General features: G+C 40.8%; 1 protein-coding gene across 2 annotated transcripts in view; it reads left to right on the top strand.

Moving 5' to 3' along the window:
- Positions 1 to 15,214, top strand: part of LOC117424828 (mitochondrial dicarboxylate carrier) — a 37,882-nt gene extending 22,668 nt beyond the window's left edge. The window contains exons 6-11 of one of the 2 annotated variants that reach the window (XM_034041537.3): positions 6,502 to 6,545; positions 7,517 to 7,587; positions 8,150 to 8,242; positions 8,696 to 8,773; positions 14,605 to 14,661; positions 14,866 to 15,213. In XM_034041537.3, the coding sequence (XP_033897428.2) occupies positions 6,502 to 6,545; positions 7,517 to 7,587; positions 8,150 to 8,242; positions 8,696 to 8,773; positions 14,605 to 14,661; positions 14,866 to 14,967 (445 nt within the window). In that variant the 3' untranslated portion in view covers positions 14,968 to 15,213. Of the gene's footprint in view, positions 1 to 6,501; positions 6,546 to 7,516; positions 7,588 to 8,149; positions 8,243 to 8,695; positions 8,774 to 14,604; positions 14,662 to 14,865 lie in introns of both variants that reach the window. The other variant, XM_034041538.3, reaches the window with a different exon arrangement.
- The last annotated feature ends 309 nt before the right edge of the window (positions 15,215 to 15,523 follow it).

The following is a 15,523-nucleotide window of genomic DNA, read 5'->3' as shown; positions in this document are numbered from 1 at the left end:
TAGGACAAATTGAAAACTTGTCAATTTAAAATGCAAGGAATTTAATTGAATTCAGTTGGCAGTTTCAGAAGGTCAAGGAGAGCATTTTTTTCTCTTTCTTAAAGCCTTTCAAATGGCTTTCTAAGGACTTCCCTATTGTTGCCTTGAAGATACTCCTACACAAGCCAGCGTTTGCATGGTGTGTGTAACCAGGTCCATGCATGACAACAGATTCGTCGAGCTTCCGTTGGAGATATTGCAGGGGTGGTGTGGTCGAGCAGCTGTTGAGTGGCGTGTGTGGTGACATCACGGACCAGGAAGTACCAGACACAAAACAATGGATGGGCAGGTGAAGCTGAACTCTACTGCTCTCAGCGTATTTATTAAAATAATAAAGAAACAGTTTAAACAAAACAAAAACCACTTGCACAAAACAAAAGGGCACCTTGGCCAAACAAATAATCAAACAAATAAGCGTGCTGGTTTTAGCACCAGCACGATACTTAGCAGTTGTTTTTAAATGTGTTTTCTCTCTCCTTGCTCTCTCCGCTCCCCGTACTCTCCTCTGTACACTCTCCCCCTGAGCACGGACAGCTGCAGGTTCTTATATTCTGGCCGAGGGGTTAACTAGCTGTTAATTATCTTATTACCCCTCGGCCACAGTCTGCACGAGTTTAGTAAGGATGCGTGACTGACAGCTAGTTAAATTATCAGTAGCTGATCAGCCACGCATCTTCACAAGGTTTTTAAATTATAAAAACAACAACAAATACGCGCCGCAAACAAAAATACAAATAATAATAAATATATATAGGGGCGGGACAATCCGCCACAGGTGGGTTGAAAGCTGTTTGTTGCTTCAGTCTTCTCACAGTGAGAACGTCAGACTGGAACTCTTCAAACGTTTGTCACGTGGACTGAAATGTTTCTTCAAAAATTGTCCTTTGATTTTGTACTTTAGAATGGTTGAATACTGTTGCTAATTAAGCAGTGCTGAATGATTGCATTTTCTGATGTCTGTCTTCTTTTTTTTCTTTTTTTCTTTCAGGGTTTTTAACTAACCCCAAATTAGGAGAGGATAATGATCCATTAGTTGTACATGTAGGTTTGTCATTAGAACGTTATTATAAGCCTTGAGGATGATTTCAGCCTACATGTTCCAAGTATAGCACTCATTATCCCATAGGAAATGTAGATGCCATTCAAAAGGTAACAGAAGTTCAGAATCTTGAAACTCTTTTTAAACCACAAACAGTTTCAAGCAGGCTAACTGACTCATAGCAAAATATAACTAAAACATATTTTAAAAATGTTTTAATATTAATACACAAAAACATTTGTGCAGTTTACAATAGCATTAATATTCTACATGCAGTTGTCATGCATGTAGATAATCAAGCTTATCTTTAGTTGACCTTACTTTTGGTTTTGTAACCTAGCAACCACCATTAGTTGTCTAGCAGGTAATGATTGTGGTGTTGGACATTAATGCTCAATTAATAGGATTTATTTTTTATAATTTTGCATAAACTGTGTGTTTGGAGCAAAGCTGAACCTATTAGAATCACACAGTATGAGAGCTGACATTAAACAGCTGATTTCAGGTAGTTTTCCAACAAAAAATACAGTTTTTGAAAAAAGAAAAAAACTTTCAACAACAACATCAGGAATTAAAGCGTTACTTCTTTGTGGGAAATAACAAGCAGAGTTATTAGGCTTCCAAGTTGGCTTGGGCAGCCTATTGTTATTGTAAAGATATATATTTTATTGTTGCCGTTTTTCCTCCCAAAACTTTAAACTGCTCCTCTTCGCACGTGGTGTAACCAATCCACATGAAACTTGGCAGGTATCAGTCCATGTAAATTACAGTTCAGATGCAGAAAAATGTGTGCTTCTGAGTCAACCAAGATGGAAAAACCTTTCAAAATCATCTCCTTGGGAATCAGTGAACCGATTGATCTGAATATGTCATCAGCAACCAAACCTGCTTCAAGTTTGCGAAGCAGAAGTTGCTGCGATAAATTTTACTATCAAAATGGCTACCATCAAATTCGCTAAAACGCGCCCAAACATCAAACTGCTTCTGTTTGCAAACCGTTTAACCAACTAACTCCTAACTTGGTAGGCGTCATCCTGGGGACAATGGAATTGAAATACGGCAAAATGGTGTTCTTTCTTAAAACAAGATGGCGGCCAGTCCTACGTTTCGTTCTTAAATTTAAAACCGCTTCATTTGAACACAGTTTAGTTGATTAACTCCAAAGTTGACAAGCATCATCCCTGTGTCAATACAACTGACTTTTTCAGAAATTGCCTGGGATTATTCTTTGTGGTCGCCAGACCAGGATTATAAATAAATGTATTGCTTGGACCATGAACTTTGTTGTCTGTCTTCTGTTTCGTAATCACATCACCACTACACCTGCGCAGAGCAAACCACTTTGCCACAAACATGCAAAGTTTATAGTACAGAACGTATAAGAGCAGGACAGAGCAAAAAATAAATAAAAAATAAAAAGATGTTCCCCCGGGAGTGCAACCAACATCCGAAGCGTCGGTGTGGAGGATGAATTTCTTGGTAAAATCTGGTGTGATAAGAGTGGGGCCCTGGCAAAGCCTTTGCTTAATAGTATCAAACACCCCCTGACATTATTATTATTATTATTATTATTATTATTATTATTTGTTTATTTAGCAGACGCCTTTATCCAAGGCGATTTACAGAGACTAGGGTGTGTGAACTATGCATCAGCTGCAGAGTCACTTACAATTACGTCTCACCCAAAAAACGGAGCACAAAGAGGTTAAGTGACTTGCTCCGGGTCACACAATGAGTCAGTGGCTGAGGTGGGATTTGAACCGGGGACCTCCAGGTTACAAGCCCTTTTCTTTAACCACTGGACCACACAGCCTCCTGACATTCTCCTGACCACTTAAGCACTCTTTTTAGTGAGGTCAACTAAGGGATTGACAACTGGCACATTCTGGGATGAATCTTTGGTAATAACCAGCCAACCCCAGTAGAGATAACTATTGACTACAGTATTACAATTTAAATCAATAAGTGTAGTACTTTACTAACTGATTGTTTTAACCCTTAGTGGTCCATTTATTCAGCGCGTGTCAGGCGCGTCAGGTCCAATTTATTTTCACAAGCGCAGTTTATTTTAGACGCGCTGTTTGAAAGTATTTTTTTTCACAGTAAAACAGGTTTAAAAGGCTCTGCATATAAACAGGACACTCAGTACTGCATCTCCAGCCCAGCACCACCCCTTGTTTGATATATTTTTCACATACGTCTTAATAATAGTACATACCGATAAATCCTCTCCCAATCACTCGTTTTATCACCAAACTTCTCAATAATGTGATCCAAGTCATTATTTTCTTACTGTAACATCTAAAAAAGCTCAAATGTCTGTGATATTCTTTGAGTGCTGGATGCAGAAGCAGCTATCTTGTTTGTTTATGTCCGTGTTATCTATGTGGTGTCGGGGCTATTTGTATTCATGAGATACGCCCCCTTTTTTTTCGGCTTCTCTCTGTTCCTATCGGTCTCACTCGGCCATTAAATGGTTTTCTTGGCTTTTTCCAGAGAAAAAACGACTACAGACCTGTTTTTTACGTCTTTTTGATATCGGCCAGGGTCTGACATTGGACCGGAAAGGGAAAATTGCAATGTCGGACGAGGTTCTACGTAGGACCGCAAAGGGTTAATGCGCTGCTGAAAACTTGATCGTTAAAAAAAGAAATGAATGAACAATGTTTAACATATTGCTTTTAACTGGAACTATATACAAAAAAATATCATCTGATGAATGTAACTCACCAGAAGGAAAATTTTTTTGTGTTGCTTTGCTGTAATGCAGGGTGTTGCTGCACATCCAGGGAGCCAGGTTTGCAGTTTAACCCTTTGCGGTCCATTTATTAATCGCGCGTCAGGCACGCCAGGTCTAATTAATTTTCACACGCGCAGTTAATTTTATACGCGCTGTTTAAAAGTATTTTTTTTCACAGTCAAACGGGTTTAAATGGCCCTGCATATCAACAAAGCACACACTAGGCATCTCCAGCCCCGCCCCACCCTTTTGTTTGCTATAGCGTTCAGCTATGTAAGAAATAAATAATAATAATAATAATAGTCGTACATACCGATCGATCATCTCCAGATCACTCGTTTTATCACCAAACTCCTCAATAATGCGATCCAAGTCATTATTTTATTACTATAACATCTGAAAAAAGCTCTGCAAATGTCCATGATAGTCTCAGTGCGCTGACGCACTTAGCCAGCTTGTTTACTATGAACGCCCATTATCTGATACCTGATACCATGTATGACTATTCATGAAATACGCCTTTATTTTTTTATTTTATTTTTTTTCCGACTTGTCTCGGCTCCTGTCGCTCCCACTCGGCAATTGAATGGTTTTCTCGGCTTTTTCCGGAGAAAAAACGACTAAACACCCGTTTATTGTGTTGCTATAATGATGTCGGACCCAGTCCGACAAAGGACCTGTGAGGAATAATTGCAATGTCGGACCCAGTCCGACAATGGACCGCAAAGGGTTAAAAAGCTGGGGGTTTATTTATTTATTTTTTTTTTGTGTTTAACTTCCGTTTAACCAGAGCATAGTGGTAGGAAGCATAGTAAAAATGAAATGCACCCAGACAAGTGAGCATTCTTTTATAGGACTTAATGTTTAATTATTTCATTATATAGGTTTTTCACAATACCCTCCCAAAAAAAGTAGTTTTTTGTGATTTTTCGTGCTCACGAATCGTGCCCCTGCTTATAACTAGGGACCTACCTAAATCGCAATTTCGTGGAAATCGTGAAATTGAGGCGTCACCGCGAAATTCACCTCTTAGGGGCCAATGCATACAAACAAGTACGGAGAGGGAAAAAAAAGGAAACTTGTTTAAATGAACTACAGCACAACGCAAGTGACGCAAACTACGTGTCTTCCTTCTGTGGATAGCCCTTTTTTATTCCTTCGCCGTCCTGTGTGCACTGCACTTAAGCAAAAAACAAACAAACAAAAAATGTCCACAAGTAACATTTACAAAATAAATTCTCCAAAGCAGTCAACGTTCTTGTTTACTATTCAAATGACAACGTTTTCAGCCTATCAGTGCGTCTTTACTGCTTTTATGTGACCTGTACTGTGCAGGAGGGGGCGGGACAAAGTTGGTGCTGCATTGTTTTGATTTAGGTTGCTAAAATCTAGTTTCCAGCATTGGAGGGAAAATAGTAGAAATGGACGACAAAAAAAGCAAAGTATATTTCGGCCGATGATCGTTTCAAGATATTTCCCAAAGAAACTACATGCAGACAGAGGTAATTGTTTTCCATATCGTAATGTGTATTTGGAGAAAATACGATCGATCGCTATTTAGCTTCAGAGTCACACATTAAACAAAAGGCTACTTCAGAGGCTGCTGAATAGAACGTAAAATAAACAGCTTTCAGAAAACCAAACTGGAAAGTCAGTGCAGATGTATGCCTGTCTGCAAGTTAAATCAGTACTAAAACTATCCAGCACAGCCACCTCGCTTCAACCTGCTGCTTACAGTTGGAATTTTAGACCCGAATAGCCACGTCTTCTTTGTTTTGACTCGGTACTAATAAAATAAATTATTGGTTAGGACAAATAACAGGACAACGAACGTGCTGCACACATTGACTTTATTAAAGTATGCCAGATGCCCTTGTGTAGCCGAGTTTTTGGGCTGTTTCTAATCGATTTCCACATCTGTATAACTTGGCAGGGGGAACCCTAACTTCCAACCAATTCAGTGGATGCAGACGTGCAGTCTCAATGTATGGGCAAGTCAACTGCAGGGGATGCTGCATACTCACCTTTAACAAATGCCAGCACTCTGTTTTAGTAAGGAAGCAAGTACCACAATTTTTAGGCTTTATATTGTTCTGAAATACTGTCTACTTAGGTTTATTTAATGTTTAAACATGACCGCGAAATCCTAATTTTATTCCGTAACATACCTGTGAAAAATACGTAAATTTACCGCGATTTAAGTAGACCCCTACTTATAACTCCTTACAGAGTGTATATAGGTTAATGGTTACTATAGAACACAGGAACCCATATATGCTCTATCCAAAAAATCACCTTGCCAGTGACCTTTGACCTCCCTAAGGTAAAATGTAAAACTAGCTTATAACTCCTTACAGTGTGTAGATAGGCTCGTGGTAACTATGGTGTTTAAAGTTATAAAGCATCGTGAGATAATGAACTAATGCAATATTTTGAATTGAAACTGCTCCATAAAACTGATCTGTTGCTGACACTTGTGCTGCAATGCTACAGCTTGTCAAAATTAACAACTGGTACTGAGCTTGGAAGCCATAAAACTGCCTGCCAGTTCTAGTTGTTGTTATTATTATTATTTATTATTATTATTATTATTATTATTATTATGGTGAGCATCTCCACTTGCGTCAGGTTCAACATTACCATGAACTGAATATATTGATTTTTAATATTTTCTTTCTTCCAGTTATGCCCATGCACTAGATGGGTTATACAGAGTATGGCATGAAGGTAAGAATGCAAAGGGTGGAGTAATGGCCCCTATTCACAAACTTATTGAAAAACTTTTTTTAAAAGTCTGTTTTGATATTGAAGTTCCATACTGTGTATGCAAAGCATCTTGGGTTAGGTGCTGTGGATGCTAGTAGTAACATTTTTCAGGCTGGAGCATTCCACCATATAGAACACTACACCAATAAAGACAAAACTGTAGTGAATGAAATATGCACTTAGAGTTCGACATTGAAATTACATGACTGGTAGTGCAGAGGATGTACTTGGATTTAGAGACAAAGTGGTATAGGGGGAGATACTTGCAGTGCATTCAGTACAATTCATTCACATCACATTACCAGAAAACATTAATTAAAACATGTCCATCTGCTTTAGTGCATTTCTACAACTGCTTTGAAAATGGAGATTGTGTCCCTGTCACGTGGCAGGCTTTAAAACAATAGAAAATCCACATTACCTGGGAGGGAGGGAGGGTATGAATATTATGCATACGAATGCTTATAATTTAACCATCGCTATTGATGCCTTAGCTTTGGGAATTGTCCAATTCTTAATAAGCTTACCATGATTTTTAAGAGAAGCGTCCAGTATAAATCAGCAACAATTTAAATTTGACCAAACTCCTTATAATGCTGGAAATCTAATGTTAAACTGTTTAATAAACATTATGTTCTGTAAAACAGTAAAAAGAAAATCTCATTTTGGACCTTTTAAAATGAAATACTAAATGTACTAATTAGACAGCCTTTGCTAAATGCCAGGTTTGTATCAATCCCACTAAGATTCTGGTTACTTTTAGCTTTTTAGCAGTTTGATGCCATATCAGAAATATCCTTGCATTTTTTTTAAACCCTAAAAATGTCTTTATGAATTGCATCATTAGTAACTTAAGAAATGAGGTTTCCTTGTGGGTGTGCAAAACGCATCTCCATGAATAGCTCCTAAACGTTACTTTCTCATTCTTACAGAGGGGCTGAGGAGGCTGTTTTCAGGAGCAACTATGGCATCCAGTAGAGGAGCTTTAGTCACAGTCGGGCAGGTAAGTTGAGACAGTATTCATAGACGACAATGACAACTGTCTTTTAAAATAGATTGAAGACTATTTATATGTATTTCAGTTGATTTGATCAGCTTATACCGCACCAGGATAAACTACAGCTGGATTTTAAAGCATTTTACAACGCTGGGAAAACCACTAAAATAATTGTTTGGCGAAATCCAAGTGGATTCCCTGGTGCTGTAAAATGCTCTAAAAGTCTAGCTGTCGCTATTACCAGTGGGTATAGAGTAGGTTGAACAAATCAGCCCCTAAGTTACTTTACAGATATACTACTCTAGGATAACATATGTCTACTGAAAAGAGAAACAAAAAAACCCCATTAGATTCAATGTAAGCAGTGACACATTACATGTCAAGTGGTATTAACCACAATATTTAATTTTTCCCCTTTCTAGCTATATTGGAATATACAATAAGATCTCCTGCTCTTGTCTGAAAAGGGCCTTGAATCTGTTATCACTATGGAAATGGGTGATTCCTGATGCAGGGGAACACAATACACTAGAGGAAAAGGGATTAATTTGGATGTTTGTATCTACAGCTGTCTTGCTATGACCAAGCTAAACAAGCAGTCTTAAGCACTGGTATTCTATCAGACAATATCTTCACCCATTTCCTCGCCAGCTTTATCGCTGTAAGTTAACTTGTTCTTTCTTGCTTTTTTATTAATTGTAAATGTCCTCTTAACTGTCTTTATTTAGATTTTTTTTAGGCATAACTAATGAAGAATAAAGGTATTTGCCAAAACACTAAACACAAAGTGGTTGAAAAAATTGTGGACCCCCAAATAATGCAACAAAACTATCTTCTACATGTTAGCCAGTTGTTTTTATGATACACAATGCTTTTAGGATAGTTGGATTAAAACAGTGTCTCATTCTTGCCTCTGCCTCTAGGCGGCATCCTAAAACAAGGTTAGTTTGATCAGGGAAAAGGGGTACCTAGGCAATAAAAAATATACTGGGAATTAAAAAAAAAAAATGTAAAGATGGCATTAAATCCTTACTGTCATTTTAAAGAAATAGAATGATCTTTTTAAATATCCTTAATTTCTGTACTCGTAAACATTTCAATGGGGTTCCCCCAGGGTGGTTGTGCCACGTTCTTGTGCCAACCTCTAGACGTGATGAAGACCAGACTGATGAACTCCAAAGGAGAATATCGGGTAAGAACCCCCAACCCATCGCCCCCCCCCCACCGCTAGTGTAATATGATGAAATACATTACTGGCCATGGATATTGATGGATATTGCATGTTGCCTTTTGTTTCTATACAAGTATGGATAAGATGTGTTGAACTAACAAATTAAAGACCAGGGCTACTTTGCTGATAAATATAACATGTTTAAGGGCGAGCTTTGCAAGACCTCCGAGGCTGGGTGATGGAGGACATTTGAGATACAGGGAGATACAGTTGCAAAGTAGGAAGAGACTCAGCAGGTGAAAAAGGAATTGCCAATTAAAGCAGGGCTGCAATAGTAAAAGCATCCAGTCACGTATACAATAACATTAATTTGCCATGTGAGGCACTGCATTTGAAAAATCTATAAAAATCATATTACCCAGTACAGTATCAACCACTTACACCGTATGGGGTTATTTCAGGCAGCCGTTTTATATCACACAAATAGTGTTTGCCGTTTGCCATTCCCATTGATTTCAATAACAAAGGCATCGTTTATGCCGTGTTAAGCACGCCGTATATTTCGGGCAAACTCAGCTGTTTGGATCTCGTTATGTGTCATTCACATAGATTTAAATAACAAACACACTGCTTATTACTGTAGTAATCACTCTTACTTATCCACCAATCAGCTGTTTTCGCCTTGTTACCTTGCCATTCACATAGATTTCAATACAAAAGGCAGCACTTTACTGTGGTAAAAGCTTGACAGATCGATCAGTCAGTTGTTTGCACCTCGTTATTGAGTCTGATAGGAGACCGAGGTCCGGGTCTGGGAGCCACGGCACTGCGGGAGTGTAATCCCGTGCTGCGGGGGCTCCTGACTCAAACCCGGGGAGGAGTGACAGTGGCTGTGGGGCTCTACCTGGGGCTTTAGCGCCTTCCTGTTCAGAGGGAGAGGCGCGCTGTGAGCCGCTGTGAATCCATCTCTGTCTGGCTCTCAACAAACAGCAACAGAACCAGAGGGAGCGGAACAGCTGAAAACAACAACGACAGCGGTCAGTAACAGCAATGAGGAGTATGAGGAGGAGGAGATAGGAGGCAGAAGAAAGCGATGTCTCGGACTCCTCGCTGTTCTCCAACATTCCTGACAGCCAAACTGCCAGGAAAATATTGTGCTCGGTGAACCAAATAAGCTAGTTTTTGGATCTAACGAAACGTAGGAGAGGTGTAGATTTCCAGACTTGAAATTGCTTTTGAATTCTGCATGTATAGCCCTTAAGAAAGCCACAGTAAAATAAATAGATCAATCAAAGCAGCACAGACTGAAGAAATGAATGCAAATAGTTAAGAAAATGTTAAATCAGAAAACCAAAGCATAATTATTAATATTATTTTTTTTAAATTGATAAGTTTTATAGGAATTTTACATCTTTTACCGTTTGCTTTTTCTTAGTATTTTTTTGTACTTTTTAGCCATCGTGGACATAATTCATTTTATCTCTTTTAATGTTAATGGTTGTAGACAAAATTAAGAGAGCATAATTATTTGAATTTTTAGAACAGAAAGGGGTAGAAGTGACTTGGTTACAGGACACACACACAGACAGAGAGAATGAGGCAGGGTGGCTTGCTGAATGGAGAGCACAGTGTGTGCTGAGCCATGGATCAAATAACAGTGAAGGGGTGGCTGTGCTTTTTCAACCAGGTTTGGAAGTTGACATTTTAAATTTTAAAGAGATAATTAGAGGACGGCTTGTAAAAGTGAGGGCTAAGATAGGAGAGGCAATTATGATTTTATTAATGTTTATTCTCCCACTATAGGAAGGGACAGAATTGTATTCCTGAATATTTTAAAGAAGACATCGCAATTTTCCCTTTCCGGTCTAATGTCGGACCCTGTCCGACATCATCAAAAAGATGCAAAAAACAGGTCTCTAGTCTTTTTTTCTCCGGAAAAAGCAGAGAAAACCATTCAATGGCCGAGTGAGACCGATAGGAGCCGAGAGAAGCTGAAAAAGGGGCGTATCTCATGAATACAGATAGACCCGACACCACATAGATAACACAGACATAAACAAACAAGATAGCTGCTTCCGCATCCAGTGCTCAAAGAACATCACAGACATTTACAGAGCTTTTTTTAGATGTTATAGTAATAAAATAACGACTTGGATCGCATTGTTGAGGAGTTTGGTGATAAAACGAGTGATCAGGAGATGATTTATCGGTATGTACTATTATTAAGAGGCATTTGAAAAATATAGCGAACAAGGGGTGGGGCGAGGCTGGAGATGCAGTACTGTTGATATGCAGTGCCTTTTAAACCTGTTTTACTGTGAAAAAAATACATTTAAACAGCGCATCTAAAAAAAACTACGCGTGTGAAAATAAATTGGACCACTAAGGGTTAACAATTAATGATGATGATATTTTAATAGTGGGGGGAGATTTTAACTGTACAGTGGATTTTAATAAAGATAGGAATAGTGTTAGCAGCACAGGAGACCCTGGTGGAGCAGAGACAAGTTTTGGGCAGCATGCTAGAGGAGAAGGTGCGGGGGGCACAAGTGTGTTCTCGATTCATCGAGCTGAGAGACATGGATGCCCCCACGAGCTGCTTCTTTGGCCTGGAGAGGAAGAGAGTGAACAGCAAGCGGCTGCCCTCCGTCCGGCTGTCTTGCGGTAGAGAGCTGACTGGCCAGGAGGAGATCATCGAGGTGGTGGTGCAGTTCTACACCAATCTGTATTTCAGCGAGCATGCGACCTGACTGATACAAATACTTTACCTGAGCCAGGAGGAGCAGCAGTCTGGAAATGGGGCTGTCTTTCCAGGAGCTGACCACCACCGCCAAGCAGCTGGCCAGAGGGAATGCCCCAGGGATTGATGGACTGCCAGCAGAGTTTTATTAGCACTTCTGCCGGACCTGCTGCTGGTGCTGATGGAGAGCCTGGAGGCCAGGGAGCTGCCTCTCAGCTGCCGTAGGGCCGTTATCACACTGCTGCCCAAGCAAGGGGACCTGTGCATACTAAAGAACTGGAGCCCTGTCTCACTTTTATGTGCCGATCTGAAAATGATTTCCAGAAGCTTGGCTATGAGACTGAAGACCTGTATGGACAAAGTAATTCACCCTGCTCAGACTTATTGTGTGCCTGGAAGAACAACATTTGACAACATTTTTTTAATCTTAACGAAGAAGGGTGATTTTAATATGGGACTGGTCTCCTTATCAAGAGAAAGCTTTTGATCGCGTCTACCACCACTACCTTTTTGAGACCGTGGAAGCCTTAGGCTTTTATATAGTAATGCTTTTAATGTTTTAAAAATAAACAGTGGACTGAGTCAGCCCTCCTCAGTGTGCAGAGGAATCAGACAGGGCTGCCCCTGTCTGGGATGCTGTACTCCCTCTCCATCGAGCCCCTGCTAGCTCTACTGAAGAGCAGGCTGGCGGGCTGGACAGTGCCCTGCTCAGCTGCTTCTGCTACAGTGTTGGCTTATGCTGATGACATCACTGTTTTCATCAGCAGAAACAGAGACATCCAGGAATTGCATCAGAGCCTAGGCACATCTTCCTGTCCGGGAGCTGGCAGGAGAGTGGTCCTCCTGTTCTGCCCCAGGTTCAGAGGTGGGGCAGGACAGGGATGAAGGTGCAGGGAGCGTTCCTTGGTACAGATACCTATCTACCTAGAGAATTGAGAGGGCTTGATTGACAAGGAGAAGGACCAACTGGCTCAGCTGTCCTATAGCGGGAGGGTCCTGGTCATTAACAATCTTGTGGCCTCGATGCTATGGCACAGGTTGGTGTGTCTGGACCCTCCGAGAGACTTGATGACCAGCCTTCAGAAGCGCCTTGTGGAGTTTTTATGGGGAGGGAATCACTGGCTGAAGCCGGCTGTGCTCTACCTCCCCCGGGGTGATGGGGGCAGGGGTTGGTCAGCATCGATGGCAGGAGGCAGATTTTCATATATTTACAATGCAGAAACTCCTGTACACTGGGGAGGGGGCTTCACTGGAAACAGTTGCCTGAGGTTTAAATATGACCCGTTCTTAATTGACCACTGTGCTATGGACAGTTCTGACCTGCCGTCTTTTTATCAAAGTGTTTTACAGACCTGGAGGAAAGTGAGGGGGAAGAGAGGAAGCGACACTGACAGCCCAGAGGTTGTTAGAAGAGCCCCTCCTCTTCAATCCCCTCTTCTCAGCGCAGTGCCTCCAATCACAGTCTCTGCAGACCAGCTTTGTGAGGGCTAGAATTGTCAGGCTGGCACACCTGATGGCCCCTAGACTCTCTCGCTGGCTCAGTGCGACTGAGCTGGCTGCCAGGCTGGGCTGGCACTGTGAGAGACAGGTGGAGACGGTGGTGAGTCAGGTTAGGTCAGTCAGGTTAGGAGCCGTCTCTCCCCTGGGCTCAGGGAGGCTCTGAGAGAAGAGATGGGTCGAGGACAGGGGGAACAGAGACAATGTACTGTTTTCCCGGGGCTGCTGGAGACTCCTGTAGAGTCTAAGGAAGAGGAGGGGGAGGAGGAAGAGAAAGGAAAGCTCCTAAAATTTTAAAAAAATCTAAACAGTAAAGAAATGTACAAACTGGGTAGCCCGTTGCCGTAAGTTGAGAGGGATGGCTGACTCCAAATGGAGGGCTCATCTGTCTCTGGGAGACAAGGGGACCCCAGAATGAAGGGTGCTGTACAAACCACCCTTGGACAAGAGAGCAGGAGACATCCAGTGGAGGTTCCTGCATGGCATCCTGGCCACAGGCTGGCTCCTGCACAGAATCAGCCCTGACACCAGCTTGGTCTGTGACTTCTGTCAGCAGGAAGAGACTGTTTACCACAAATACAGTGACTACAGGAGACTGGAGCCCCCCTTCAGCCCTGCCCCCCTTATTTTTAGGGTCCCCTATAGGCAAAAACACAAGCATACTTGTGTACTGATAAATTTTCTTTAGGTCAGGCAAAGCTGGCCATTTTAATATCCAGGAAGAATAGACTGACATGCACAGGGCAGACGGACGTGGTCAGGCTCTTCAGAGTGCTAGTGGTTAGCAGGTTAAAGGTTGATTTTGCCCATTTTAAACTTTTTAATGACCTGCAGAGTTTGCAGGAGAGGTGGTGTGTGGTAGAGGCTGTATGCTCAGTCAGTGAGGAGGGAGAGCTCATTGTGAATTTTTATAGAAACAAATATCTTTTTTTAATGTGGTTTTTTTTTAAGGCTTCCTTTTAAATCCTTTATCATTTTTATGAAAATGTAGTGTTATGTTAAATTGAATTTATTCAGTAAAGGATTGTTAAAAGTCAAAAACCTTAATGTCCAGCTTCTGTAGTGTGTGATCAGGTTTGAGGTATAAGAGAAGAGATCATTTATAATGCATTACAAAGTCCAGGGGTTGTAAACATATTGGAACAGTTAACTGGTACCTGTCACAGCAGCAGGGCATGATTTAGTGCTCTGGCTGTTACAGAGCTTACAGTCTGAGAACGTGATCAGAAAGAGTGCTGGAGTGTGCAGCATTTCATCTGCTGCAGGTTCAACACAGACTGGCTGGGATTGAGAATGGAGGGAGCTGTATGCTTTTAGCACTGGCCCTGTTAGAACATGATGCCCATAATTGCATCTGGAGTGGATAATAGGCTTGTGATTGTTGCAATAGCTTAATGAGTGTTTTACCGCAAGGGGCGGCTTACAAAACCTAGACAACAAACGAGTTGAATAATTCATAGAAAATTGTAGACTCAAGACTTGATGACAAATGATAAGAAATTAAAAGTGGATTAAACTGACAAAATCGCTTGGTGTGTTTGGGGATGCACAAGGATTTTCCAAGGGAGTTTTATTTTATCTGAGGCTGATTTGCTTTGTGTTGGTTTCCTTGCAGGGCGTCATGCACTGTCTGATTGAGACGGCAAAGTTGGGACCCATGGCTTTTTATAAGGTACAGTATAGAACAGATGGAATTTGGTCTGTTACATTGATACACATCTCTATCTTGTTATTTGTTTAGAAAAGGGATGTTGTGTAGATGGGTTTTGCAGATTTTTTGGGGAGGAAAAGACACTTAAACGGTGAACTTCATGGCTGTATAACCTCTCTCACCTTAACCGTTGTGGTTGACAACAGTTCTCCAATCATGTTGCAGGGTCTAGTTCCAGCTGGAATTCGATTGGTCCCGCACACAGTACTCACCTTCATTTTCCTGGAGCAGTTGCGCAAGAACTTTGGGATGAAAGTAATCGCCTGAGAAACCCTGGAACTTTCCTTTCAGACCTTCTATTTCCACAGCAACTCAGAATAATCCTAGAATATATTTCTTCTTCTAGAGTTCTGTCAATTTCTCTTGAACTCCTTTGTCAGTGATTGTTAGCCTCCGTTAGCCCCTAGAATCTTAATATATTGTGAATAGAAAGAAATATCTGAATTGATTGATGGAAAAACCACATTCCTGGTAGATGTATACATGTTATATATATATATATATATATATATATATATATATATACAGTGCCTTGCGAAAGTATTCGGCCCCCTTGAACTTTGCGACCTTTTGCCACATTTCAGGCTTCAAACATAAAGATATGAAACTGTAATTTTTTGTGAAGAATCAACAACAAGTGGGACACAATCATGAAGTGGAACGAAATTTATTGGATATTTCAAACTTTTTTAACAAATAAAAAACTGAAAAATTGGGCGTGCAAAATTATTCAGCCCCCTTAAGTTAATACTTTGTAGCGCCACCTTTTGCTGCGATTACAGCTGTAAGTCGCTTGGGGTATGTCTCTATCAGTTTTGCACAT

The sequence above is a fragment of the Acipenser ruthenus genome, chromosome 19 (genome assembly GCF_902713425.1).
Source record: "Acipenser ruthenus chromosome 19, fAciRut3.2 maternal haplotype, whole genome shotgun sequence".
NCBI lineage: Eukaryota > Metazoa > Chordata > Actinopteri > Acipenseriformes > Acipenseridae > Acipenser > Acipenser ruthenus.
Note: the sequence above shows the minus strand (reverse complement) of the source record. Positions and strands in the feature narration are given on the sequence as shown.